This window comes from Daldinia childiae, assembly GCF_008694065.1.
Source record: "Daldinia childiae strain JS-1345 chromosome Unknown Scaffold13, whole genome shotgun sequence".
NCBI lineage: Eukaryota > Fungi > Ascomycota > Sordariomycetes > Xylariales > Hypoxylaceae > Daldinia > Daldinia childiae.
The window spans coordinates 364,424-392,046 of NW_022984654.1; the positions used below are offsets into that span (position 1 = coordinate 364,424).

Below are 27,623 nucleotides of genomic sequence, written 5' to 3' on the forward strand. Positions count from 1 at the left end.
AATGAATGGAAATGGGAATAATTAGGTCAGCACAGACCAGTCATAAAGAAAACGGTAGGCGCTAACACCTTTTTTTCATCAGTCCAATCAATTTTGCAGCTGTCTTGCAGGTCTTGCAGGTCTTGCAGGTTCTTGTTGTAACTTCTCTAAAAAGGAGTGGCTGAGGGTGGCTTAGCTTTCACTATTATGCGGTGCTACCTGGTTTTTATACTGGATGTACACTGAACTGACTGGTACCTGATGAGTCTGACAAAATCACAAAATCGGCAAGACAAACCCTGTTTGAACCAATTGGAAGGAACCGTTTTACTCCCTTTGAGCCCGAAGAGACGGCGCATTAGGCTTGTCTAGTTGGTCTGGGTTACACGGAAGCACACAGGTCCCCACACCGCCACTCGTACTATCCAATCCTAACCTATTAGGTCTTCTACCCGTGCCTGCACTTCCCTATCTCTACCACTTACAGCTCGTTTTTGCCTCAGCTGTCAGCAATTATCACGCTTCACATTATTCATGCTGAATAACAGTATATACTTTACTTTAGTTTGCCGAAGCTCTCCGAGAAGTTGGAGTAATGTGATCCCGCGTTATAACTTGTTTGGGACTGCTCAGATGTCTTCCAAGATTGTCTTGACTCTACTCTATTTCAACCTAATAAACAAAGGCCTGTAGCTAATATTTATGACTGCCTTATATTGGAAATGCTCAAATCCCTTCCAAATTAGCTTCATAAAATAATTTGCTAAACACTCAATAGCTATGTTGTTATACAAAGGCCTGGAGCCCAGTTATGGCTCTTCCGAGAATGAGGCCTATACCAGGTTAGCAAACGTCATCAGTTTTATGGTGGCTAACTCACTGTGAATATCGCTCTGTCCTTCATAAGTCTGAGTCACAAATAGGTTGGCTACATGCCTTCCGATTCCATACTCATCGCTAACCGCATTACCCCCGAATATTTCTTGCAATGCCCTCGCGTTCACAAGCGCACGGTCGCAATTTTGTCTTTTTACCATACTAATCATATCCGGTGTAACTTTCCCTTCATCCTTAAGCCTACCAACCTGTATCGATGCGAGCACGCCATATGCAGCGTCCGTCGCAGCATCCGCCAGCTTCTTCTGCACTAACTGATACTTGGCAATAGGGTTACTCTTGAACTGTTTCCGCTCCAGAGCATATCCCCGTGCCCGAGCAATACAGTCTTCCAAGGCGCCCATAGTGCCAAAGGAAATACCATACCGAGCGCTATTTAAACATGTAAAGGGACCAGTCAAGCCCTCAACATCAGGGAACATATTTTCTTCCGGTATCGGGCAATTATCCATATGAATCATGCCCGTAATACTGGCCCTAAGTCCGGTCTTATTCTTGATAGCCGGCGTCTCCAGGGTGCCGGGAGGGCAATCCTTTTTATCTATAAGAAATCCCTTGATCTTGCCAGTCTCCTGTAACTTCGCCCATACCAGAAGCACATCCGAAATAGGTGAATTGGTGATCCAAGTTTTGGAACCACTTAAAAGTAAATAACCCTTTTTCGTTGGGTGCGGTCGCGCCGTCGACTCCATTGATCCCGGGTCGCTACCGTGATTGGGTTCCGTGAGTCCAAATGCTCCAAGAAGTTTACCCTTTGCCATCTCGGGCAGATATTTCTCTTTCTGCTCCTTAGTACCAAACTCATAAATCCCACCCATAACTAGCGAGGATTGAACCGACATGCCAGATCGGTACCCGCTGTCAACTCGTTCAACGGCCCGAGTAATTAGGCCCGATGCTACAGTCGATGCGCCGGCGCAACCGTAGCCTTGAAGATTCGCGCCGAGGAGGCCGAGTTCACCCATTTCGAGCAAGATAGCTGGATCATAGTATTCGTCACGATATGCCTCTGAGAAATAAAGTCAGCGGGTAAGCTATTGGACTATATAACAGGCGAACTGTCACTACAATAACTCACGTAAAACTCGCGGTAGTAATCGCTCTTGGCAGTATCGCTCTGCGGTCTCCGAGATAGCTAATTCCTCCTCTGTGAGCAAGCTCTTGCTCGCTAATGGGTCTTCCCAATCAAACGAAGACTTTGGGGCAGAAGCATAGCTTCTATTAAAGACCCGACATTGCTTTGTAGACACGGCCAATGGCCTCGAAAAGCGAGATATTACCGAACGAAGCATGACTGCACTCTCAATTAGGAAGAATTGAGGTGAGCGCAATGAGGATTCCCTACCAGAAGCTATCCATGGCGATGATGGAGGCGGTTGCGGGGCCGAGATCGAAAACAAATGAATTAGGTACAAACAAAAATTAGTGGAATGGCGCCCCCGTTCGGCGGCCCTCGGCATTCCTAGAGCGGCGGGAATATTCGGTAGTAACTTCGGTTAACGGCGGATTCTTACGCTAATGATTTAAGCTCAACACCGGAAAATGCACAACACAACACTCACTACCTCAAGTACCTGGGTACATAATGTTAGGTATACTTCCAAGGTAAGAAGTAAACTCTAAAGTAAGGAGTAAGTAGAAAGGTCGTTTCAAAGACCAAACCTTCTAATACTCCGAGGTTCTTGAAGAGGAAAGTAGCACATATACCGTTTTCGTGCCGTGGAAGCAACTGGAGAATTTCATTAGGTATAGTTTTATTACTTCAATTAGATCCTCATTAGCAACTTATCATCTACACCTTCACTTATAACAACGTCATTCCTAATCCTTCTCTCATTTTTATTTCCGTATCAACTTAGCTATCCTATATCTAAACCGATACCTAAAATCATGCCCTCCGTTTTCACCAAGTGGCGATACATTTTTAAAGCCTTTTGGTTCCGTATTCGCCATCGCCTGTCGTCTTCCTCCAAATATATCAGCTCCTATTTTGCGAAGAAAACTCCCGAAGAGCCATGATACCCTCGTTATGCAAGCTATAGATTATGGGTATTCACTGCTCACCGCAGAGCAACATTTATTATCTCCTAACTCAACAGGACATTCCCATAGCGGCCAATGTCATCCTCATAGATGTCACTCTCATAGCTGCAAATCGTGTAAATCGGCCCCCGCTGAACAACGATGGGATGAGAACAGTCGAGAATTCGAGGACGAGCATTGGCTGTTCTCACCTAAAATCGATGGGGATTCTTCCTCTTGCCAGGCGCGTCGGGCCCCCGAAGCTTGTAAAGATCAACCCCTTACGCCAGTCAGCCCGAATTCAGTCGGCTCTGAGGACCTCAATAACCAATGGGAACATAGCGCGGATGACGAATTAATTTCAAATTGGCTGTCGGGTGTTTCTTGTTCTAACTGTCTAAATGAAGAAACCAGCTTGATCGGGCAAACCACCCCGGCTGCTTCTCCAGACGCGCCGGACTCAGGGGGTAAAGTCGATGTAGGTCCAAGCTTCACATGCCCAAGCATCGTACTACAGCCTCCCAGGCAAAACCGATCGACCGCGCAGTCCGGGACTGGCCTGGATGGTCCACTTAGTTCTGAAAGCGATAAGCTTTCAAAGCTACTCCGGGGTGGGCTGAGTGATTTAAAAGAGTCTAGCCGAAGTGCAGACCTATCCGGCGGTTCTCAGAAGCTCAAATCTAACACATCTGAATCCATAGACTGGGAGAAAAGCTAGGGAAAAAGAAAAACCCGTCGGAAACACGATGTATCAGAAATGTCAAACTCTGGATTTCCTCGTCGTACGCTTCTAATCGATCCCTCCCCAGTTGATAATAATAAAATTGGGGATAGCAGCAGCAGTGGTAACGAGGATGTCTCCAATGACAAGTCATGTTTATACCTTTCACAGCCCAATGCTCAGTTTCACGTTATTCAGAGACGTACTCACAACTCATGCCCGGAGTTTTGTCGACGATTGGATGATTTTGAGAGGACGCTATCAGGATTAGAGGTATATGTTCCTATATATCGACAACTCTACCTACTAACTACCTGTTATACGTCTAGGGTCAAGACACCCAAGCGCGAGCCCATGAATTACGTCCCAAGGTTGACAAAACTCGACATCGGCATCATTTACGTGTCCGTAATATTGTCACAAATCAATTCCGGTCTCTTGGAGAGAGGATTAGACGCTCAGGCTCTTCAACATTTTCTATTCGATCTGAGTTTCCTGCTCCACGGCATAGTAAAGAACGCCGGCTCTTGGCTCGGGACCCCGTAGGTACTTGGCCGCCATCTGGAGAGGAAAGTCCATTGTTTAATACTCCTGAGTCTAATACTACTAACACTAAACGCACCTCTCAAGATATTGGGCGTTACATCGACCCATTAGCTATAGCTAGTGTGATGATTGCTACAGCGGAACTCGACCGGCTTTCATCGAAGAGGAGTCTTGACTTAGTCTCCAGAACGTCTGGTTCATCAACGGGCGCATCGGGACATTCTCCTACTTCGCATACAGTATTCTATAGTGGCACCGTGAGTCCTAACAATGAGATATCTTCGTCAACCTCCGCAGCCCTTGATATGCCTCCAACTATCCCATTCAATACGCCCTTGTCGTCGAGTCCACAATCTGGCGTTATAAGCCCAGTGTCTAAATCGTCACAGCGGCGCGGAAAACGACGAAGGGCACAGCGTAGTCGTTTATCGGAAGTTACAATACCAGATAATATTGCGTCACCAGCGGAATCTACCGAAGAATTCAATGAAGGTCTTCCAATTTCGGTTACTCATATTGAAACTCTACCAGAATGTTCAAGTGTTCCTAGGAAAGGAACAGAGGGAAGTCTCTATCCTAAGCCGTTGATAATCAGCCGCAACGGTCAAGAAGAATCCGATTCATGCATTGGGGATACTTTAAAATATGCCCAAGAATATTTCCCTAGGTCTGAACCTCTTGAGCCTGTCCTTCTCCCAGCTGACTCTGGGAACGAACTCGGTACCTTGCAGCGACTCCCAGGTTCTTTGGCTTCGGATGTAGAAGATGTGATTCCGGCTTGTGTCTCGTCAATTGGTGAAATGTCTAAGACTAGTAACGAACCATTACCACCAAATATGCCCCTTGGGCTTGGGTATACTTTTCTAATTCCGACTACATCCTCCAACCTAATAGTACCATTGACTCCAAGAGAAACATATAGTATCCACCCAAGCTCTATCGACAATATAGAAAGCGATATCCCGGCCGTAGGGGCTATAGTTGACTATACGGTAGCGACAGGTCAGCCAGATAAAGTAGCGGAACCCGATTCCTGTCACCCAGATACCTAGTCGGAGTCTCAGGGCGAACCTGGAAACTCGGATCCTTTCTGTCCTATCGATTGCCTTGAAACTAGGCGGAGCAGCCAAGATAGCCTTCCGCCACCGCTAACACTGGCGAGATAAAATACGGATGAGACTATACACAAACTGAAGGCAATCAGAAGTGCGGTATCTACTGGAGAAAGTAGCTTATAGTTTACGGGATAGTGATAGGATAAGGCAAGGCATTTGCGGGGATAGGGAGAAGAGCAATGATCAGGAGCTGGTTTAGATTGATGGTTAGGCTTGACTTTGCGGTTGCGGATACATAGACTTAGGCACTAAAATAGGGTAGAATGATATGTCATATTGATCTTTATATAGGTACCCAGGTGAATCGCCATCCCAATGAAACTTTTCATCACATGTTAGATTTTACAGTATCTCATGTTGAACTAAATCTCCGAGTTAAATATTTGCTCAGGGGTTTAACTCTACATACCCAGGTAGTCAGCATCATTCATAGGTAGTTGTCATTGCTCACACGTAAATTTAGGGTAATGAAGAGAACAAAGAACTAGAAACACCGAAACATCTTCTCTCTTATCTAAATAACTAAGAATTCTTTAAGACTGCTAATCTCAAGTTACTCCGGCCGAGTCAAGCAATCCTCTCAGTGGCTATAGAGGTTATCCCACTCTACCAATTTTCGTCCCTCTATCATTAATAAGTCCATATCTATAAGAATACTCGCTCTTGTGATAGAGGATTCCGTAATGCTATGATCTGGTACAAGTTTAGCTGGCTAATTTCTAAGAGAAAATAATTTTCATAAGTAAATCTGTAAGTTAGATAAAGGAGCCACTGTTTTATGTTAGGGGATGTCTGACACTTCCACCTGACTATCTACGAACTACAGTCTATTAGGTTATCGCAAGTAGGGAACAGAAAGAGACTGATGATAGAAAATAGAGTTTCTGGAAAATTAGCGAGTTAGGATGTCTTCTCGCTTGGGTCCGCATCCAATCCACTTAATCCTAACGCCGAGAAAGTCTTCGATAAATGTGACGTAGTCCTGGGCCTCCTTGGGTAGGTCGTCGAATTTCTTGGTGCCGGTCGTCGTAGTATTCCAGCCTTTCATGGTCTTGTACACGACCTCGACTCTGGACAGGAGCTTCGCGCTGGCGGGGAAAGCGTTTATGAGATCGCCGGTATCGGGATGCTTGTAAGCTACCGCTACCTGGATCTCTTCAAACGTATCGAGGACGTCGAGTTTCGTGAGGTTCAAAGAGTCGTAGTGGTTGACGCTGTTGGAGTACTTTGCCGAGACTAGGTCCAGCCAGCCGCAACGGCGTCTGCGTCCTGTGGTGACGCCGAACTCGTGGCCTGTTTCTTGCAGCTTGGTGTTGACGGCGCCGAAGTCCTCGGTGGGAAATGGGCCGCATCCGACTCGCGTGCAGTATGCTTTCAGGACGCCGATCACGGAATCTACCTTTCGGTAGTTGAGATTCAGTCCGGCCATTACACCGCCGAAGGTGGTGGTTGTCGACGTTACGTACGGCCAGGTTCCGTATGTGTTGTCTAGCAGGGCTGATTGTGCGCCTTCGACGAGGATTTTCTGTCCTTTTTCTTGGGCCTCTTCGAGGAATTCGACGTCGTCTATGGAAAAGGGGCGGAGTTTCTCACGGAAGTTCTAGGGGGTTAGAAGAGTATAGTCAAAGGGGTAATATCTTTACCTCGAGCTCTTTGATTTCTGCTTCGACGTCATATCCGGCTAAGTCCCCGCCGAATCTCAGTTTATAGTCCTGTTCCATCTCCCTGATTCGATCTCCGAATTCATCATCGTCAAGTAGATCGGCTAGAACTACGGTGCTTCTCTCGGCCTTTGAGCTGTAAGCAGGACCAATACCTTTACCTGTAGTACCTATGTTCTTCTTTCCAAGCTGCCCTTCACGAAGACGATCTACGGCTGCATGGAGATCAAGGTTTAGTGCGCACCGCGTTGAGACCTTGAGTCTCTCTTGGGCATTTACGATTCCTTTCCCCTCGACGCTGGCGAGCTCGGAGAAGAAAGTAGGTACGTGCAGGACAACACCGGGTCCGATTATATTTATAGTTGAGGGATGAAGTAGGCCCGAGGGTAGCATGTGGCTTTAAACAGTCAGTAGCGTTAAACAGATGAAGTGAATTGTGATTCTTACAAGTCGTATGATACTCCTGCTGCAACGACAGCTAGAAGAGACCACATGCGTATTAGTATGTACTTTTATTTCTGAGAATACGAATAGGGACATCTTACTGTGACCACAGTTTCGCCCGCCGGTGGCTCTAGCGCAAATCTGAACATCGGAGCTGAGGATATCGCAAAGTTTGCCTTAAGAGAGGCGTTTGACAAAAAGTCATCTTGTTAGGTGATGTCTTGTGGGTAAATCAGTAACTAACAACTGACTTACCTTTTCCTTCACTAGACATATAAACTAGGTTAGCAAGCAAATATATATAAATAAATAAATAAGTAAAAGTCAGAACGCAGGATTCTTACTCTCCCCATTGAACACCTAATACGATCGTAGCCATGGTGGGAAATTTTCTAACAGAATGTGGCGCGTGAACGAAGACAGACGACAATAGGCAGACAAGACAGACTTCACATCTCAAGTATTTATCTTTCATAATAGCAATGAGGTTTGCTCCGGTAATAGGTTCTACGTAAGGTACTTACTGGGACTTCAACTAAACGATACAAACACCTAAATAGACAACACCGTCGGTTATAGGCGGGTTCCGGTTACCCTTCCGTTTATGACCTGGGGGCCATTGGATGCTTTTGCGGTAACAACTCATAGGAAACACCTTATTTTGACAGCGGCATTTATTGAGCCTGAGCTAAGAGGAAAGTTTTTCATCTCATTAGTTTTTATTGGGCTAATTTGAAACTCGATTCTTCAAATTTGAGTGAACGGGGAATAGACCGGAGACAAGTGGACACTTCATAGGCTTACGGATCCGTTGCTCTGGGTCGAAATTCAAGTACCTGTCTAAGTTCCCATAGGTTCGGTTTTACTTCCAGTTAATCTTCGAACTGGCCACTGATAGTACCATGAGTGAACCCGGGCTTGGTCTTGTAAGTCGAGAGGGATAAGGACAAGTATTCAAAGATACTGTACTTATAAGCCCATGTGTATATACGTCATGCCTTCGTCTATAATATCCAACACAACCAAATATAATACCATGGCACGGAACATGAGTAGTTCCAAGCCTCGAGGTTTTTATTTATTCTTCGAAGAAACCCAACGCCGTGCATGCAGTATTCATACAGGTCCTACTGATTATGGACCGATATATCCCACAAAAAGGGTAAAACATTATCGACTCCCATCGCCACTCATGCCAACCATTTCATACTCTCCAACCCCATCTCTCCCTCTACCCCTTCCACGGCCCCTAGAGAAGCCCATCTCTTCATCACCTTGATTTCCCGCAGCCCCGTTCTGCGCTGTAGCCGCGGTACCGCCCTCCGTATTATTATTCTTCGCGTTGCCTCCAAAACTGATGGGTCGCAATTCTCTCCACTGGCAACCATAAGTACCTCCCACAACGGTTACGGCGCTCGAAACTATTGCTGTGGCCCACCAGGCAACGTTTCGCGGTAATATGCCCGTATAAAAGGTCACGATGACGAGGTGGATGAAATGGAGGGTAAGCGCAAAATCGACTACGAGCTTCGACCGGCCGATGAAGGCTATCATAGCTACTACGCTGTATTATCATATCATTAGTATTATTCTGCCTATATCTGAGGACGAGGGGCACCAACGCAGCACCGGCGCAACATAGCCAGATAAATCCCATCAACCACCCTTGCGTCGTGTCGCCGCGCAGTTCTGCCCAACCGAAAACCAGATCTAAGCTAAATCGAGTCCCGGCGACTAGAGATGTGAAGAGCATTAGGACAAGCGCAGCGGCGTAGTATATGCTCTGTACCGCCGCGATCTGGCCGAGAATTCGTAGAGGGGGTAGTTCGTTCACGGCGCCAGCCCGCGGAGGTCTCCTTCGTCTAGCCATTTTCGAGATTTGGAATAAAGGAAAAGGGAAGTAAATGGGTGTGAAATCGTAGTGTTGAGTTTATTTGATAGTACCAAAAAAAGTGTTTGAATGAGTGGATGGAAAGGAAGTTGGATATTATTCGCTTCGACGTCGCGCTATAAGGCTATCATTTCTAAATGCGGGTTTCGATGGTTCGATATATTTTATTGTATTAGGCACCTAGGTATGGTTATTAGGTGAGAAGTATAAGGCGCGAAGTGGTAAGTCGTAAGGAGGATTGGTGTTGTAAGTATTATTAATTTGACGAAAGTTAGGCTAAGTCATGCGCCTCGTCTGCTTGTCTGGCGACTGTTCAGAAATCAATCGGCGGCTCATACATATGATGGGGAAAAAGGGTGACGCAGGGGCTCCTCATCTAACTTTAATTCTGAGCCGCTAAGCGTTGTTAGGTAATCTTCAAGCTTCAGTGGGTACCTGGGTACTTAGATGTATTACATAATTAGAAGAGCTTCACCTATCGGCATTCAGCTTGATAGCTTCAATATGATAATGATAGTCGATAAGTCGAGCTCGTCCCGCAGAACTTTATTTTCACAAATCTAAAAGACGACGTCATTCGACAAATACGACCAGCTAATTCGTGTTAAGAAACCTCTTAACTCCATAATCAAGCTCTCTATTACTCGGAATTAAATAACTACTACCATGGGCGTCTTCGGTTTCTTCAATTCCCCTGACGAGAAGCGGAAAGAGGAAGTACGCACTGGTGCGCGTGCGCCAGATAGAACAGAGCGACAGTTATGCTGGGATGCGCGCGACAAATTCTACAAATGTCTAGACAAGCACGATGTTATCGACTCGCTAAACGGCGACGGCAAGAAAATTGCTGAGAAGCAATGTGCGCAGGAGAATAAGGGTTTCGAACAGAACTGCGCCAGCGCCTGGGTGTGTTGCTACCTCTTAATAGAGCATTACGATATATAGTTAGGTCATAGCTAACGTATACTTTCGTTGCATATTTGTAGGTAACTTACTTCAAGCGATATCGAGTTGCCGAGCACCAAAAGAAGAAGACACTGGAGAAATTACAACAAGAGGGCGCGAATAAGATGGTAGTCGAAGGATCTACAAAGACATAAGCCGAATTCCCTAATCCGATAGATATTGGAATTAACATGTATTATCTTGTACATAATCCAAAGGCATTAAGAGGAGTTATGGCTTGGGAAAAAGGATACACATTGATCTTCTCCCTTCTGCTGGATTTCTATTTATATATAACTAAGTCTATATAGTAGTTGAGGGTCAGGTTTGCGGGAGCTAACTTGTTCTTTGCCGGTACGTGAGGCCGCCGATGAATTTGTAAGATTTAGCAATCTCTACAAAGCTTTCGTCTAAAATTTGCGTCTTCTCGGCTATGACAAACGCTTAAGCCAATCGTGGGGTTATGCGTGTGTTAATTTCTCTATGATATGATGATCTAAGCTATGATATACACGCTATCGAGACGTGTATCAATCAAATGATTTTAGATTTAGATGCTTCCAACATTTTGCTTGTGACTTTGGGCTCCCTAATTGCGGGCGGGCTACATTGAAAGGAGACATCCAGCATTACTCGATATGGGGTTCGGGGCAATGACAACGGAGTCTTCATACCGTAATACCTTTTTCTATGCATGACCGGCATGATCTACAAGATAACTATATGTATAACACTGGCGACGCTGGTTTGATAGGTCGGCTCTGTGATAAGATGGGGTAGGGTTTTGCCGTTTAAAAGTGTCAGTATGTAGCATAGACGGCAGTATTAACCCTGACATCGTTGCACGGAGAGGGCTTATACGTATATATATTATCGTGTAATGGTTACGAATAACTCCTTCTAAATCAGAAGTACATACGTGTCTTGAATACGGTTGATATGTAAGTCTCAATATATTCGTCAGCTTTGATATTCTCTTTGGCAATACGGCACGTTACAGTTGAAGATCGTTGGAGAATCTTAGTTGGTGAGTTGTCTCGGAGAGTCGGCAAAGAGATTGGCGAGAAGTAGGGAACCCGAGGGTGCCGGGTTACACCTGGTCAAGCTGAATATTTGATTAAAATTCTTAGAAATCGTGGCTGGAGCCGCATTAAAACTGATTGTTCCAATCTTCCATATGTTATGTACTGTGTGAACAGGGTTCGGCCGGCAGGTCGGCAAGTTAAGTTCTTGGTATTTTCGATTTTTGAGATTGCATGAAACTGAGATTGAGACTCCAAGAACTAACGCTGAGACGCAATTATAAACCAATAAAGGATAAGAAAAAAAAAGGGAGATTAATGATTTTGCTGATGCTCGCTACCTCATACGGACAGATAAAAAAAAATAGATTAGAGGAAGAGAAAATCATAGAAATAGGCGTAAGTTCCGTTGAATATGACATAATGCCGTATACCGAAATGGATAAAAATCGCTGTGATTATCGAATCGTAGCGTCCATCTATCCTCCTTTTTGGCTCAGGGTCCACTAGCCCAATTATGCGGGACAGCTATGGATCCCAATTACTGCATATCCACATCGCGTCTTCTGGATTTAATTTTTTTTTTCTTTCTCTCCTCGTGAGCCACTCTGCCACTGCAAGACACGTCTGCATGCTTAATGCAATAACACAGAGAGAGCGCAGCATTTCTGCGGGATACTTGCGAATATTTGAGTAAGCTAACCCTATTAGGTATGACTTAGAAAGGGATGATATAAAATATGTGTAACTAGCTTAAATACAAACACTTGAAATAAATATTATCTGATAGATCGAATCGCATTGATATTAGAAAACAGACTTATCTATTTTAATATAAAGCAGTTCCATTTCGATAGTGTAGCATAGATACTACGTACGCACGTATTTGGATACCGTATTCCAACGATTTATATTTATAATCGACGCTAAACCTTATTAAGGTATTAATATTCTTCCCATTGACTTATGCGAGACAAGCAAAGACAAGGCTCCGGGGGGGTCGTGGCTGAGTCGATGCAATTAAGGACGTATCCACTCATAGTTATCCACGTTAATCTAGCCAATTATAGGGTCGCATGGTGCCCAACCTCCGTATCCACCCACTCAGCTGCCAACTTTGTCGGTTTACACGACAACACAATCTTGCACTCGCATCTTTCAATCTACCCCCTATCCTCAGGTGTCACCAATACCAATTACAGCGACGACGACATCAAACCCAAAGGAAACCCGCTAAATAATATCTGTTTTGATTTTTTCCTTATATCGTCCTCCGCATATCCCTCGCCCGACCAACATAACCATCGTCTTAAGACATCAGGTCGTGGGTGAGGGTTTCAGGTGCATTGGTTCGAAATCCCACTCGAACGACACTCAATCTGCGGATGCGAAATATGCCTACGTTCGTAAACGACGAAAACTCGCCTATTTATTATCAAAACTCCGGCGTCGTTCATCTTCGAAATAATCACGAACCCGATTTCCACAAGTTGACTGATTCTAAGGGGTCTTTTCTTTCAAGACCGTTGTCTACGGCAATTGACACGAATGAGAGCTTCGACGACAATTCATCTTCACATTCGTCACACAGCTCTGGCCCGCAGGTACGAATGAACGCGGATGGGCTACCCCCTTCTAGCATGACACCTCTGCCCAATGGCAGGTCAAGTAGAGACATGAACGGTGTGGCTTCGGCTGGCCAAGACTCCAAGTATTATTCAAACATGAAAGGACCTTTGTCTGGAAGGAGCTCGTCCGAGCGCCAACCTACTACTAATGGCATGTCGCCGGCATCTGAAAACCAGCGTAAAAATATGTCCGAATCTCAAATAAAGCGGTCTTCGGTGGAATCTCGCACTTCTTCACAATATCCTATCGAACTACCACGGAGGTCATCAAATAACGGTGATTTTCAAGGCACGGACGGTGTGTACGGCAATAATATTGGTTCAACATCACTGGAGAATTCGGCTTCGAATTATTTGCTACCTAACCCTTCATCTTCTAATCTCGATCAAGCTCAACGAACTTCTCCGTCGCCTCAGAGATTTTCTTCCCCTCCGCATTATCCGCCGACCGGTGCCTCCGCATCGACTTCGGCACTGCAACCACCTGCGACTGGTCTAAAACATCGACATACGCTGGAGGTGCCAAGGCCTCAACCAAGCCGAGGTTCAAGGGATAGTAACGATACGGTATATGCTACTGGCAGATTCTCTCCTACTGCTGCTGGGTCATCGCAGCGTCGAGGGTCTCTTAATTTGGGAAGACGGAATACGCGTTCCCTGCACTCCGATGTGCCTCGTGACGAAGTACTACCAGATGACGACGCGTTGAGGTGGGCTGAAGCATACCGACAGAAACGGGCAAAGAAAAAGAAGCAAGAAGAGGATGATGACAGAGTTCTGGTTGGAACCAAGGTCGACGAGAATCACGCAAATTGGACAACAGCATACAATATGTTAACTGGTATTCGAGTGTCTGTCTCGCGTACAAATGCCAAACTCGACCGTCCCCTGACCGATGCCGACTTTGAAACTAAGCAGAAATCGACGTTCGACATGTATGTCTCCGCCAAAGTTAAGCTTGTGTTCCCTATACTAACTAGAGCAGTGCGGGTAATGAGTTGGTTCCCTCGGCAAAGTACGACTTTAAGTTTAAGGATTATGCGCCCTGGGTTTTCCGACATCTTCGTGCGCTCTTTAGGTTGGACCCCGCCGATTACCTGATGTCGCTTACAGGTAAATATATCCTATCCGAGCTCGGTTCTCCGGGAAAGAGTGGCAGTTTCTTTTATTTCTCAAGAGACTACAAGTATATCATCAAGACTATCCACCATGGAGAGCATAAATTTTTAAGGAAGGTCTTGAAAGATTATTACGAGCATGTTACAGAGAACCCGAACACCCTCTTATCTCAGTTCTATGGCTTGCACCGCGTCAAAATGCCATATGGAAAAAAGATTCACTTTGTTGTCATGAACAATCTCTTCCCTCCTCACCGCGATATTCACACTACGTTTGACCTCAAGGGTTCCACTGTAGGACGAGATTATCGAGAGGAAGAGCTCGAGAAAAATCCACGCGCCACATTGAAGGACCTCAACTGGCTTCGACGAAAACGCCACCTCGAGCTAGGAATACAGAAGAAGCAGCTGTTCTTGCAGCAGTTGGAGCGTGACGTTCGACTCCTGCAAAAGCTGAAGATAATGGATTACTCGCTGTTGATAGGCATCCACGACTTGCGAAAGGGAAATGAGGAGAACCTTAGAGACAAAACTCTACAGGTATTTAACCCTGGGGGGGATAGCCCTTCGGAAGAAGGGTTCGATCCTAGCTCTGTCCTCATGAGAACGCCATCGAAGCTGGAAAATGCACGCAAAGCGAGGGAGTTGCGACAAATGATTAAATCTGAGCGGCCTGTACCCGTAGGCCAAACCAGCAGTAGAATGCCAGACGAGTTAGCTGAGGGGCATACTCGAGGTGGGATGTTCTACAGTGATGATGGAGGTTTACGGGCAACACACGAAGATAACACTGCGGGCGAAGAAGTTTACTACCTTGGAGTCATCGACTGCTTGACCCATGTAAGTTGCAATCTCATCCACATTTATTAGCGCGCTCTTGTAATTCACAACTAACTTTTCTACAGTACGGAGTTATCAAGAAGATAGAGCATTTTTGGAAAGGCCTATCTAGTGATCGTACCCAAATCTCTGCTCTTCCACCCGAGGAGTATGGTGAGCGGTTCATCAAGTTTATGTCTGGTATCACAATGTCTCCAGAAGAGGCCGCAAGGGATGCGCACGATCGCGAAGCTGCCGCTGCGCTTGCTGCAGCTGAAATGGAACGAACAAAACAAGAAGCCTTACAGGTACCTGGATCCAGTAGCGCGCCGCCTGCACCGTCGTATTTACCTCCCGCACCGCCAGGTATGAGAAGCCCGAATTCGCCCGAGCCAAATCCTACCGTAGAAAAGGCCATGAAAAAGGCTACAAAGAATGAAAAGGATCTTGCTAAAGAGGAACAAGTCCCGGAACGTAAGATTACAACCGCCGTATCACCAGGAGCGAGATCCAACTCGCATGCTGTTTTACCTGTTGTTGAAGAGACGGCCGAAGCAGGCTCAGTTGGAGGGCGGAGCCGGGGCGATAGCGCTAGTGAATCCCGGCCCTACACGCCATCGATAACGGAGAGACAGGATGGGTTTACTACTTTAGGTCCTCATGGTATTGGAGGTAGGGGCCCACCAACGCCGCCGAAGACTAGTTACTTGGAACCTGAGCCTGGATACGAGGAAGAACGAAAGAGGGGCGGAGTAAGTGGTGGGTTCAGGTTTCTAAGGAGCAAGATCAGTCGCGAAAGCCTTGGAAAAGCCTTACCGCCAGTCCCCAGGTAAGAGTGCGATGTCGAGGAACGTTGGGTGTGTTGGCGTTTTGGTGTTAGGCGCCAGAGGATTACTAACTACATTTACTGGAAACATGAATATCGAAGACCAGAAGCAAGTAATATTGGAAGGATGAGGAACCTAATGAGAAATCCGACTTTGGGTCGATACCGAAGATGAGGGCTCGAAGCAGAAGGAATCTGAACGAGCCGAGCGACCATCGCCAGCCTTGTTGAAGTGATGGACTATAGACGAAGATACCAGAGCCGGTCTTTCCATACTATTATCACTGTTTCAGACGGAAAAAAGCGTCAACTGATTAGCCTTTCTACATCTGGTGGACTGCTTTTTTTGAGCACGGGAGAGCGTTCCTTTCCTCCTATTCCTTTTGTTTGCTGCTGAGCATATCATTGTGTTTGTACAGAAAGACATGATACCACCATTGCATAAACTGCATGAATCTGACGAGCCTGCTGTTTCAATTCGTCTATTACTTATTTTTTTGTCGTCAGGTGTTTTTTTTCCCTCCCCCGCGTGCTGGGATTCAATATGTATAATACCATAGACCTCGACGGCTCTGGCGCGCGTTCGTCCGCCGTCGGTGGATACTTAGTATTTCTTTAGAAGGTTTATAGAAATGAAACGGAGTTGCTCCATCTGTTAGGGGTTGTAATTTGAGGTTCACTTCGTAGGTGGTAGATGTGATATCCTTATGTTATTTGTCTCATTTCATTTCCCCTGATATCTTTAAGGATGCGGATAGGAAGTGAGGGCGTAACTCTATTGAAGCACGAAGACTTGGACCTATTTAATACTGGGCTATTGCTATAAATTTGATCTATTTTCAACATATATTGCAGTTGTCCGAAACTCTTACAGCCCCGTTACCCAAATCCTACTACCGCGTCCGTTTACTCACATGCCAGATTTAATTATCTCAGCCGCCATCTCCGCGGCCCCGTTAAACCGTAGCCTGTGGGTTCGTCCGCCGGAGTGATCGGTATAATGCTGGCGTCGCAGATACCTCAGGTTTCGACAACTGTAAAGACGCAGTTGGGGATCGACCACGCCGGCCATGTTTCGGGGCATCGTGGAACAGGTGTCTGAAGTGCAGCGGTCTCGCGTGCGTATCTTCTGGCGTTCTCCAGGTTCGCGATACCTGAGGGTCTGCGGTGCGGTCGGGTTGTGTTTTCCGCCGGGTTTCAGGTGTCTGGCTAGTGGATCTGTGGCCGCTATGGTCGAGGTTTCGTATTGTAGGTGGCTTGCGAGGACTTTGATATTGAGTGGGTGTACGAGGAGAATCATGATGGTGAAATTTTGTTTGTCATCGTCGAGTTGAAGTGCAGATGCTCGTGATCCGTCGCGGAAGTTGTACTAGTAGAAATGAAAAGTTAGTCAGTCAGCCTTCCAGACAATAAAAAGGGGTAAGGGGTACAAGGGGTAAGGGGTACAAGGGGTAAGGGGTACAAGGGGTCAAAGTTTTACTGCCCAGAGGAAGGGCTAACGTGGCGAATCGAACAAGGAGGTCGACGGGATCAATAAGCCAGAACTTACCTGTGTAAATTCGTAGACTACTGGCAACAACACCTGCTTTAGTGAACACCCTACAAGTAGCGCTTAGTTTGGAACGCTGGGGTGAGATGGTGGCGTATGTATCGTTATGCCAAGTCGAAGTCGGTGATGGATAAGGGGGCTTCATTTTGGGTGCTAGTATGGGTCCTATTGTAGACATGCAGATATAATATAGACCTACATAAAACATAACTATCGAGAGAGCAGGCTCTTTAGCTATGTGTGCACATCGCATCAAGGGAATCAACGTCCGAGATCGTGAACCACCCAACTAAATAGGCAAAGCAATTGATCTCGGTGCCGGTGTTATAGTTATAAGTTTCGAGGCTTAAAAAGCTGCTCACTTGCGTGATCTTATAGTTGTCGATGGCGACCGTCACTCTGTCAGTAGTAAATATACACAAAGGGGCGGCCATGGTCCACTTGTATCCATATTTGGACTCAGTAATTCTCTTTAGTGCCGTGATAGCATATGAATTCAAAATCAACCAATATAGTGCCCTATCCTATTTATGAGTTTATAGAACCTATGACCATGCCGACTTTGATGCCAGCATCGTCGGCCAGGGGAAGGTCACCGCTGTGTTCGATCCAAAGCTGACGGGGCTAGCATCGGGCGGAACCGCATATTTAAATGAAGCGGACGTCTACTAGCCTAGTTTCTAGAAAGCTTTATAGAATTAATTACAAAACGATGGGTACTCTTAGAATTCTAGATTAAGTATCCAGAATAAAGAACATTCCATATGTATAGGCGTAAATACTCGTAACCAGGTTAGAGGTCCTCGTAGAAAAATCAAGTCATTTCCATGCTGTTTGGTCCCATCTTGTGACAATTCCTCGCTATCAAATACAAGTATGATCTAGACAGTGGGGGCTTACGAGGAAACAGCTGTGGCGATTGATAAAATGGAAAAAGTTCGGAGTTACCAGAGATTATGATAACTTCGTAGATCAGCAGCGATCAAGGCTTGGGAAATGTAACTCGACTATCGCTTATGCCGTGCAGCCTAACGAAGATGGGCAGGAGTTTGCTTGCTACTACTGATGTATGGTAAAAGATATGGAAAATATCGGACGTTGTGTAACAAAATATAAGAACCTTTCGTATCATAAAGTACTGTATACCTCTAATATCAAGGAAAACGAGGACACGGTAATCATAATAATAGTAGATAAACTCGTCAAATTAATGTCAGACTACATTAGGTAGGTTTGATGAATGAATTTGAGATAGAAATCCGTCTCAACATATTTATCCAAATACCGTAGTGGTCGAGCCCGCAACTGAAAATATCATCGTCTTTTCCCGATCGATAAATTTTTCCTCATCCTCGGCTACCTTTTCAGCCACACCTCCACTACGGAAGATTTTCATAAATGCTTCCCCTGATTCCTTGTTCTCCCAGGTCAATACTGAAAATGCGTCGAACGGGATATCCGCCAATTTTCCTAGGTACATAATAGTGGGAGGCAACTCTTCGTTTGGAGTCGTCGTTTTTTCGGGCACGGTTGAATCAGTAGACTCATGTTCGGCTTTTGCATCCCGAGAAACGTAGTAACGTGTGTGTGTTGAGGCCATAGTTGATCCGTGGAGCGATTTTAAGAGAGGGACGTGGACATTATCGTAATGGGTGCGGAATTGCGACGAGGACATGCCCTCTTTACGCTTGATGAGTACAATCATAGTATAAGTCATGCTTACTTCGTCTCGGTTGATAAGGTAATAGGCTGTATAAATATTCTATATTATTGTAGACCAAGTTTTAGAATTTACAAAGGAGTGCTACCCCTCACCTTTTATAATTATTAAGGCATGGTATTCTTTGGCGCTTACGTTATGACACGGTAACCTACACTGTCGAACAATACGTTGAATAAGACGTGGCGTTGGGCTTTTTCGTAGATTTCCGGAGCTGAAATAGCCTGGGCTTACTTTCAACGGCTAGAGTTGGACGAGAATGAAAAGGGAAAAGACTATAAAACTTGAATCTGCCAGTCAAGAAGGACGGGACGGCTCGAATGGCTTAGGCTTCCTTAGATCGTCCTAGATTAAGCGGGCTATAGAAAAGCAAAAATTATTAAGAAGTCACAAAAACACTAATAGATACATCAACCAAAACACGAGAAACATTAGTATCGATGACGAAGATTGGTAATGCTTAATCTTGTCATAATTTTTATTCATCTATACTTACTCGAAGATTAGATTTGGAGATCAACCAGTGGCTACGCTATTCTATTGATGTCGAAGATCTCTCTTAAGGTTCTCTTATATTAGCCGGAGAAACTAAAGAACGTGGCGTACTGCCTGAGCCATGTTGTCGAGATCGGTTGCTGTCCTCCTTCTAGATACATTGGCATTCGTAGGGGGCATATACGCCACAACAGTCGATCAATACCGGGATATTTGGAGACTGCGGTAAATAAAGAGCAAATAATGTCGTGTAAACTCTGATGGAATTACATTCATAGCTATTATCAGCGGGCTTGTTCTAATGACTATGCAGATCTAAGATCTAAAAGACCAAGTGGGTGATTAGACTTGGGATCAGAAGATGGCAGCCCTCGTCTAGCATCACAAGTTTTCATAGTAGTTTTATTTCCCCTGATAGGTCATTTATCCCCTCTTTTGGGTCGTAAGGCCGTTTAGATATGTCATACCTGGAATCCTGGGCGCTGTAGTGGCTTTTAGCGTGATCTTTAAGAGAAATCCAAAATATGATGCCCACTGTCTTATAATTTATGGCGTTTCTGTACTATTACGCTTGAGATGAAGTCGTTTATTCATATGGCTGGACTATAATATTATCACATAGCTGGTGCGTATTACTTCACATATCAAAATAAGCCCAGCGCCACAAAAAATCCTCCCGGAGAAACTGAGTAGCGAGCCCTGCGAGAACTTTGTTACGTGTCAAAAGAGGTTAAATGTTAGGGATGGACGGAACGGTCATCAGCTATTTGCGTAGGGCCAGCTATACTACCTTCTAGGACTTTATCTCCTAGTCATATACAATAGTATTACAATACTCACATGATACCTTATTATTTAGTGACATCCAATACGGCGCTATACGATACACGCCGTTGCCCCTTATTGATAAACCCCGCAGAGGCTGACTATAGTAGTCAATAGGTCTGTTCAAGATCCCGTATAAACCGTAATATTAAATATATGAAGTTCCTACTCTCCTAATTGATTACATTACGCCCGTAAGAACAATTATACACCAATAATTACGAATAGCCAGAGCTTTTTAAATTATGTAATATTAAGACAAAATGTGATTTTCTTTTTGCATTTAAATGTCTTCTATGACTGACAGGTGAAAAATAAATGATATTCTTATTTGTAATGCTACCCTGTACACTTCAAGTCAGCTGTATTATACGCCCTGTTGGATTTAAGTGCATCGACGTCCGAGTTTCTTGGCGGAAACTGTATTTGATTATGCCGCTCTTTGTCACACGGAAAACATGGCTGAGGCTTCTTGGCTAGAATACGAGGCAGCCAACGTCCACTCAGGCGGCTGGGATAACTATTGATATAGTCATTGGATAATACGCATCACGAGGAGATGCAGGTAGAATGCAAGGTAACCAAGACACACATATTGAGGGGGTGGTTAGGACTCAAGATACGTGCTCCGGACAGTTTACAAATACGCCTTGATTCTCCTGAGAATGGGAACAGATATCATTAAAGGCATTGAGACCTTAGCAAATTATTAGTAATCTTGAGTATATGTTCCAAGCCTTTATAGACCTTGTTACACCCCTCCACTTTAGGAGACGGTAGTTGTCACTTGCGTAATGGCTTATTGATGTACTTTTGATCTTCATTAGGACACTCTTCCAACTTAGTAGTGAAGAAATATTTAGTGCCCTCTACCAGTTGTAACCATTTTGCAATATTGATTAAGACACTTTCCATCGAGAGATTCTGAAGGGAATCGATGGGAAGGGTAGTATCATCGCCTTCGCCATGCTTCTGGCCGTTCTTGAAATCGGCAATGTAGAAGTCAATGACCTTTTTGAGAGTATCGGGAGTGGCAAGTGTTGTCTTACCAGACCAAAAATTGTCTTTTCCCCAAATTGTTAACCAAACGAAGTAGTTGTCTTCGACGTACTCCTTGCGGATGTCATACGAACGTTCAAATACGAGCTTAACTTCATTGAGGACTGCAGACAATGATGTTTCTTCGCCACCTAAGAGGATGACCTCTCTGGGGGCTGCTAGTTTAATATCAGTTGGTATCTTGGACTTATCGAAGCTGAAGCCTGCAAGTGCGGTCAGGAGACTAATATCGTCATCCTATTTTTATATTTCCACACGCTTGGCGAGGTCCAGATAGTCTAGATCATCCAGCCAGTTACGAACCTTTATATCGAGATCATTTTTAAGACTAGCATCTCTTATTAGATATAATTTTGCAGAATTGTAGTAGATTGAGCTCTATATGAATAGGACTTTTACATTTCTTAGCTAATATTTCAACCACTCTTAAACAGGCTGTCAGGGTATAAGTGGGTAAGGAGGCCTACAGGGGTCTATCTACTATATAAGGGCGCTATGCGCCCTCGAAAGGGAGTAGAATCGGGCGTTACTGGTTCAATAATATCATCCTTTTGGTCTACCTATCCTAGATATTCACTCTGTGTATGACATCAATCACCTGGGTATAAACCCCCTGACACAGGCAGTAATGCCTATCACAGAAAGGAAAATGTTCAGGAATAAATCTTAAATCTTACGTGCCCAGTCCAATAACTGAGATAGGTATAGAGTCAAGTTACCAAGGCGTGGAGCACTTAACCTGATCGGTGATAGACGATTTGTTTTTGATGTGACTGGGGGGTTTAGGGAGGGTTACGGGTTGGCAACGCACAAGATGTAGACTATGGTTATAATGCTAAGTAATAATATAGAAGATATTCTCTTCTCTTATCTCTAGGAAAATTTCATTGCCGTACAAGGGTTCGGTAAGAGATACGTCGGCTGTGAAGAGGATGTTTGGACGAGCAAGGTGAAATCACGAGATGTAAGGAGAAGAAGCGATGCTGTGGTGAAATAAGGAAATCACGGGTGATATAGAGCCGCTACCTTACCTGCAAGACCAAAAATAAGTATAGATGAAAGGTACGTTAGGTACCATATATTGATAGATGGATTTGGCATAAAGTTGCAAGGTGTAAGTCTGAAGGGTATCACGTGATCTCATAATCCCTATCCCCTTTCTATTTTTTTCTTTTTCTATCTGTATGGTTTGAACTTTGCATTGCTACCATTTGCTTTCCCCTTAATGAGTAGATTACGATATTTTGGACGTCTTTTCACGATATGACAAGCACGATTATTGGATCATGCAGTTTCACCGTCTTCAGTTTCGTGACGACTGTCTCTCCTCCCCTATTTCTAGTAAGTCATTGCTACTATAGTTATGGCCACCAAAGCTTTCTAATATAATTGTTTTCTAGCTACTGGGACTTCCCATTATTTTGTTCATTCCTCTTATAAGATTATTAATGAAAGGAATTATCGATAAAATTATACCACTAGTTTATCATTAAGGGAATTCCTTGCAGGGCCCAAAAGTGTTTATCAGCATGCAAGGCTTTTCTTTTGGATAGCATCTGGATTAAAGAAGGTCTTAATTAAATAGAAGTCTAGCCATCTGTTTTCCCTTTTCGGTCTTCCGTAGCTACAACGTAGCCATTCTATAAATCTCTCAATCCCTACTCACTTAAACTGTTGTGATGTGCGAGTCTATCAGTAGAACCATGTACGTTCAGGAAAACTCGACATCAGCGTAAACCGGCGTATTATCTCGTTAAGTGGAACCAGATCTAGATCGATAATATATTCTTTGGAATTATAGTTTCTTAACGCACGAATGAAGTACTCCACAAGGTCGGCTATGCGTCGAGGGCCGTCCTCCTCTAAGTGGTCGTGGGCGAGGCAGTGGTCACTTAAGTGGGCATAGACAAGGGAGAAGAAATCTAGCACTTCACTCTTCTTGAGCGGACCGTCTTTGAACTTCGGATATAAGCGTTCACATACGGCGAAGATGCGGTATAAATTAGTCGCTATGGTAAGCCTCGGAGTCGTCTGCCAGGATCCTTCAGAGAGAAGTACTGTAAATTTAGGTGTCAAGGTAAGACTCTTATCCTAGGCTTAGGTACCTAAGGAACTAGCAAACAACTATGGAAAGTAGTACATACAGGCGTTGAAAGCAACCAAGTCACAATGATCCAAGGGCCATACGCTGCCAAAGTTCATCGTAGGAAACCAGGTATATGCTTTCTCATTTGTTTCAGGTTGAGATTCATCGGAGAGCGAATGGATGAAATAGGTGGCAGGTATTTCGTAATTAGAATCCATCTTGATCTGCTGTTGTAAAGAGACCCTGGAAGTTATGGATATGAGAATTTAGCAAACGTTCATATTTGCGACACAGTTGGATATGAGAGCAACTGAATTAAGGGGATCATGGAGAATATTAATACATCTCTAAAGTATAGAGGGTGTTTTGTGCTTAGTAGAGGCTGAGTTGGCAATGAAGAGGGTGTAAAGAGACAGGGCTGTGTTATGTTGGTCCTAGGACAACAACATTCAAACGAGACATACATTGTAATGCGGGACGGGATTTGGATGTCACCGAATGTGCACAAATGAATGTACCTAGGGAGAAAGTAAGAATGATTTTTTTATGTATGTACCTCATATGTATTATTAACACATATTTTCAGCTGCTGTGACCAAGTTTGTGCTCATTGTACGCTCGCACGCATTCACATCTTATCCTTGGTAGTCTTCCAAATTCTAGCTTTTTCATATTGGCTCACATATTGTTCTACAAACCATCTTAACTTATTATTATCCGCATCTTAAGCAGACTATCAACCTAGTATGGATAATAATTGTATTGTTTTGATTAAAAAGTTTCGTACTAAGCTTGAAGATCAGATGGTATTGTTAGAATCCCTGCATGATATTTCTTGGTTGTTAATAGCTTTTTTCCACTTCATGTTCCGGAGTTAGTGTGTGATCTATATGGTCTGATAGATACCTAGGATAGGATGTAGCCACTTTGAATGAATGTATTAAAACTACACAATAATTTAATCGAACCCCGTACTGGCCTGAGGAGAGCAGGCGTTCTATGTGCCCTAGCCACCTACCTAGGTAAGTAGTAAGACTTGCAATATAGAGTAAGGTAGATTTCTCCTGTACCCCTTCTAGTCACCATATAGAAGGCTATGTTTTTGCTATCTCTCGAAAAGATATTTGTGGCATCTTTCGAGAGGCCAAACGACCTGTCGTAACATTTCTCTCCTCAAATCCTCCGTCGGGATGACACGGCACCCATCGAGACACCATCTGACCGCCTCATTAAAATCAGGCCCTGCCTCGTCCTTCACTTTACTGCTCCACTGCCGGGCGGCAGCAGCGTCAAATGCGTACCTTTGTATTTCAGTGAGCCCAGGGGTTTCATACGCCCGACGAAATGTCTGTTCTTCAAGAAGTTGGCCAAAGCACAACTCTAAAAGGACTATACCTAGAAGCTCCAAAGATCGGTATGCCTTTTCGATTCTTCCATTACCAGTTGTGGCTGGCGAAGACATTTGCTGGTGTTCTTTACCCTTAGCCGGAGCGGTGGCTACGAGTTCGCGGTTCAAACAAGGTTGATCTAGGAAAGACACGCCAGAGTTTTCAGCAGCGATGAAAACGATATCTGATTTTTTCCAGGAAACTGGAAGCCATGGCGTTTCATGTAACTGGACAAAGGAAGATGCTAGGACAAGCGAAAGAACGTATCGTTGCCGCCGGCTGGGCGTTGGTCCCGCTCCTCCACGAAGGATCTCGTCTATGGTCATACTTTTGAGATCTTGTACTTGACTTTGTAATTCCTTGTACATGTAGTAGGCACCGCTTTTGCTGGGAAGATAACCATAATACTCGCTGTTCTCGTTCTTGAGTGAAGTACAGATACAGGAAATTAGGTTGGCGCGACTGAACGAGACAGTTGATGATCTAGTTACAGGTGCTGTATCGTGTCTGATGTTATATTAGCTCTTATAAATTGAGCATGGGGCGATAACATACTGTTGTTTTACTTCACGTCTACTTTGGGTGATTCGAGTTTCTTGTAATAGCCAATATGAAGGCGACTGCTTAACGAAAAACATATTGAAATCGGTATCCCGGCTGGTTCTGTGTTGCAGTAATAACCTGGCCAGATGCTCCTTTTTGCAGCACTCATCCCATACCGACGTGATTGCTGTGAAAAACGTATCTGCGTTTGCCCCAAAACTGCATATATCCGAATTATTAGTTATTAGTCGTCCATATTCTGTTTCAACATCTGTTTCGCCTAACAGTTCTCCAAGCCGAGCATTGAGCTGTTCAAGCTCCCCAAATAGTTCGGCTCGGGAAGTTCCTCCATTGCAAAAGCTAACCGTATATATCTGTGCATCGATCCACTCTTTAGATAAATACGGAGTCGAAGAGTTCTAATAAATGTTATCAGCAGTAAGCCATTACGGAAAATTTCCATAACATACGCGGTTTATGAGATAATCGTGCAATGATGCCGAGTCTAGTCTCAGTACGTCTCTGAGTACTTCTATAACTTCGTGTGACTTTTGAATATGGTGCATAACTAGCTCATATTTTTCCTTACCCAAGCGATTTTCGATGTGGTCTGCAACTCTCCTGTCTTTCCAAATACTCCCTCTAGGATCCGATAATAAGTCGTTTATTTGTATACCATCTCTAGCTAGGGGCAGCAATAGTCGTCTGAGACGTCCTAGGAATGCTGCCTTCTGACATTTCAGGGTTTGTTCACAATCTATATATTCAATGCGAATTCTGCGGGCAATCTGGATACGCTTATAGGTCTCTCGCAACAGCTTGCAGGCTTCAATTGCCCCCGAGAAAGCACCTAAAGCGAGCCCGACGACTTCAAAGGTAGACATTAGAAAACAATTTCTCGAGGTCAGGTAGTTGAAGAATGTAAGGGGGGTGAGATTTCAATGTAACTACGGAAAGATGAGGGGTTTCGGATGCAGTTTGTACCCCCTCGGAATATTTTAAATGCAGAGACATAGTCCAATGATACTTCTTCAATTCTGTAATGGTGGTCGTATCTCCAAGAGATTTACGTGAGGAAATTCGATGACGCCAATACGTCTTTCCACAAATTCTCGTGTCGATAGCTCTTAGCAAAAAATGTCTCTGCCTACGCACCACACAAGTATCTTTGAACGGTGCCGCGAAGTAAACAAAAGACTCGAAATATTGAAAGATGAAGTCGAAAATAAGGCCCAAAGCGATCGGTTACGTACACAGCCGAATGTCATTGGTGATATTTTGGACCGGTACTTATTGTGGGCTGGAAATATAGGTGTTTTTAATCCGCCAACGAACCAGTTTTCGCTTGAACGTCTTCTGTCTGTTATTCCAGAAGTCCGAGACCAGATATACGGCTTCTTGAGCGACCTTCTTGACGCTATCGATGAATGTACGATATATACATCTACTCTTACTAGCAATAGCTCACAGACCCCTTAGGGAGAGATAAACTACTTGTTAATCAGCTTGACCAAACTAATATGACTGCGAGGAATCTGCAACGCGAGCTAAAACCCGCACTGGACTATCATTCATCTGATGAAGAGACTCAGGTCATGATCGAAGTTGTATCTCTATGCATCCGATCGCTATTCAGGATGAGCGACCTGGTCCAAGAGGAGATCCACAAGAGCCAGTCCCTACAAAGTTTCCAGGAATGGGATACCATAGAGGCATCAAATGAAACGACACATATCCAACGCCAGTTTAAGTTACTAAGTTTTGGACAAACGAAATGGTTGGCTGAACGACTAGGGACTGCTAATGCGAAAAGGAGGCGACAAATAGTATATTGGCATGATCGTAAAGCAAAACCAGAAATGCATATGAAAAGAGCACCAGGTAAAGCCAAAATTTTATAAACACTGAACACGGCTAAAATCCAATACAGTACAAGAAAGAACCGAAACATCATCAACGAATAGACCTCTGGATTTAGAATCTGCGAGAAGTCTTGGATTGCCAAGTTTAACGATGCTGGCTTTAGATGGAATGTCGTTTGAGTGCCCCATATGCGCTACCAGCCAGTCTTTTCAGAGCGAGGAGGATTGGGTGTAAGCTACAATTGGTTTAGTTCTTTGTATAACTAAGCCAAATCTAATATGTTATAGGTTTCATGCGCTTAGCGACCTTAGGGCGTATGTATGCACAGCGGCAGAATCCGAATGTATGGGTAAGATGTTTAGTAGCCGTGATGCATGGGCTGATCATGAGTTACTATTTCATCGGTCCAGATATACATGCGTTTTATGTTGCGAGCATATTGGCAGCAGGGCTATCACCGA

The 27,623-nt window shown here is 44.5% G+C and overlaps 5 protein-coding genes across 5 annotated transcripts; 2 read left to right on the forward strand and 3 right to left on the reverse strand.

The window, feature by feature from the left end:
- Positions 1–765: 765 nt before the first annotated feature.
- GL218_08542 (Glutaryl-CoA dehydrogenase, mitochondrial) lies at positions 766–2,168 on the reverse strand (the record flags this gene model as incomplete). Its single annotated transcript, XM_033585346.1, has 3 exons — positions 766–812; positions 860–1,885; positions 1,955–2,168. The coding sequence occupies 3 exons, from the start codon at positions 2,166–2,168 to the stop codon at positions 766–768; spliced, it is 1,287 nt and encodes a 428-aa protein (XP_033440577.1).
- A 4,004-nt stretch (positions 2,169–6,172) lies between these two features.
- GL218_08543 (Adenylosuccinate synthetase) lies at positions 6,173–7,764 on the reverse strand (the record flags this gene model as incomplete). The annotated part of the gene is made up of 3 exons (XM_033585347.1): positions 6,173–6,880; positions 6,924–7,338; positions 7,730–7,764. The coding sequence occupies 3 exons, from the start codon at positions 7,762–7,764 to the stop codon at positions 6,173–6,175; spliced, it is 1,158 nt and encodes a 385-aa protein (XP_033440437.1).
- A 791-nt stretch (positions 7,765–8,555) lies between these two features.
- Positions 8,556–9,255, reverse strand: GL218_08544 (Protein SYS1; the record flags this gene model as incomplete). Its single annotated transcript, XM_033585348.1, has 2 exons — positions 8,556–8,949; positions 9,008–9,255. The coding sequence occupies 2 exons, from the start codon at positions 9,253–9,255 to the stop codon at positions 8,556–8,558; spliced, it is 642 nt and encodes a 213-aa protein (XP_033440530.1).
- Positions 9,256–9,942: 687 nt separating this feature from the next.
- GL218_08545 (Cytochrome c oxidase assembly factor 6) lies at positions 9,943–10,376 on the forward strand (the record flags this gene model as incomplete). Its single annotated transcript, XM_033585349.1, has 2 exons — positions 9,943–10,182; positions 10,263–10,376. 2 exons carry the CDS (start codon positions 9,943–9,945, stop codon positions 10,374–10,376), a joined length of 354 nt encoding a protein of 117 aa, XP_033440425.1.
- Positions 10,377–13,024: 2,648 nt separating this feature from the next.
- GL218_08546 (Phosphatidylinositol 4-phosphate 5-kinase its3) lies at positions 13,025–15,952 on the forward strand (the record flags this gene model as incomplete). Its single annotated transcript, XM_033585350.1, has 4 exons — positions 13,025–13,806; positions 13,857–14,829; positions 14,895–15,637; positions 15,928–15,952. The coding sequence occupies 4 exons, from the start codon at positions 13,025–13,027 to the stop codon at positions 15,950–15,952; spliced, it is 2,523 nt and encodes an 840-aa protein (XP_033440436.1).
- Positions 15,953–27,623: the final 11,671 nt, after the last annotated feature.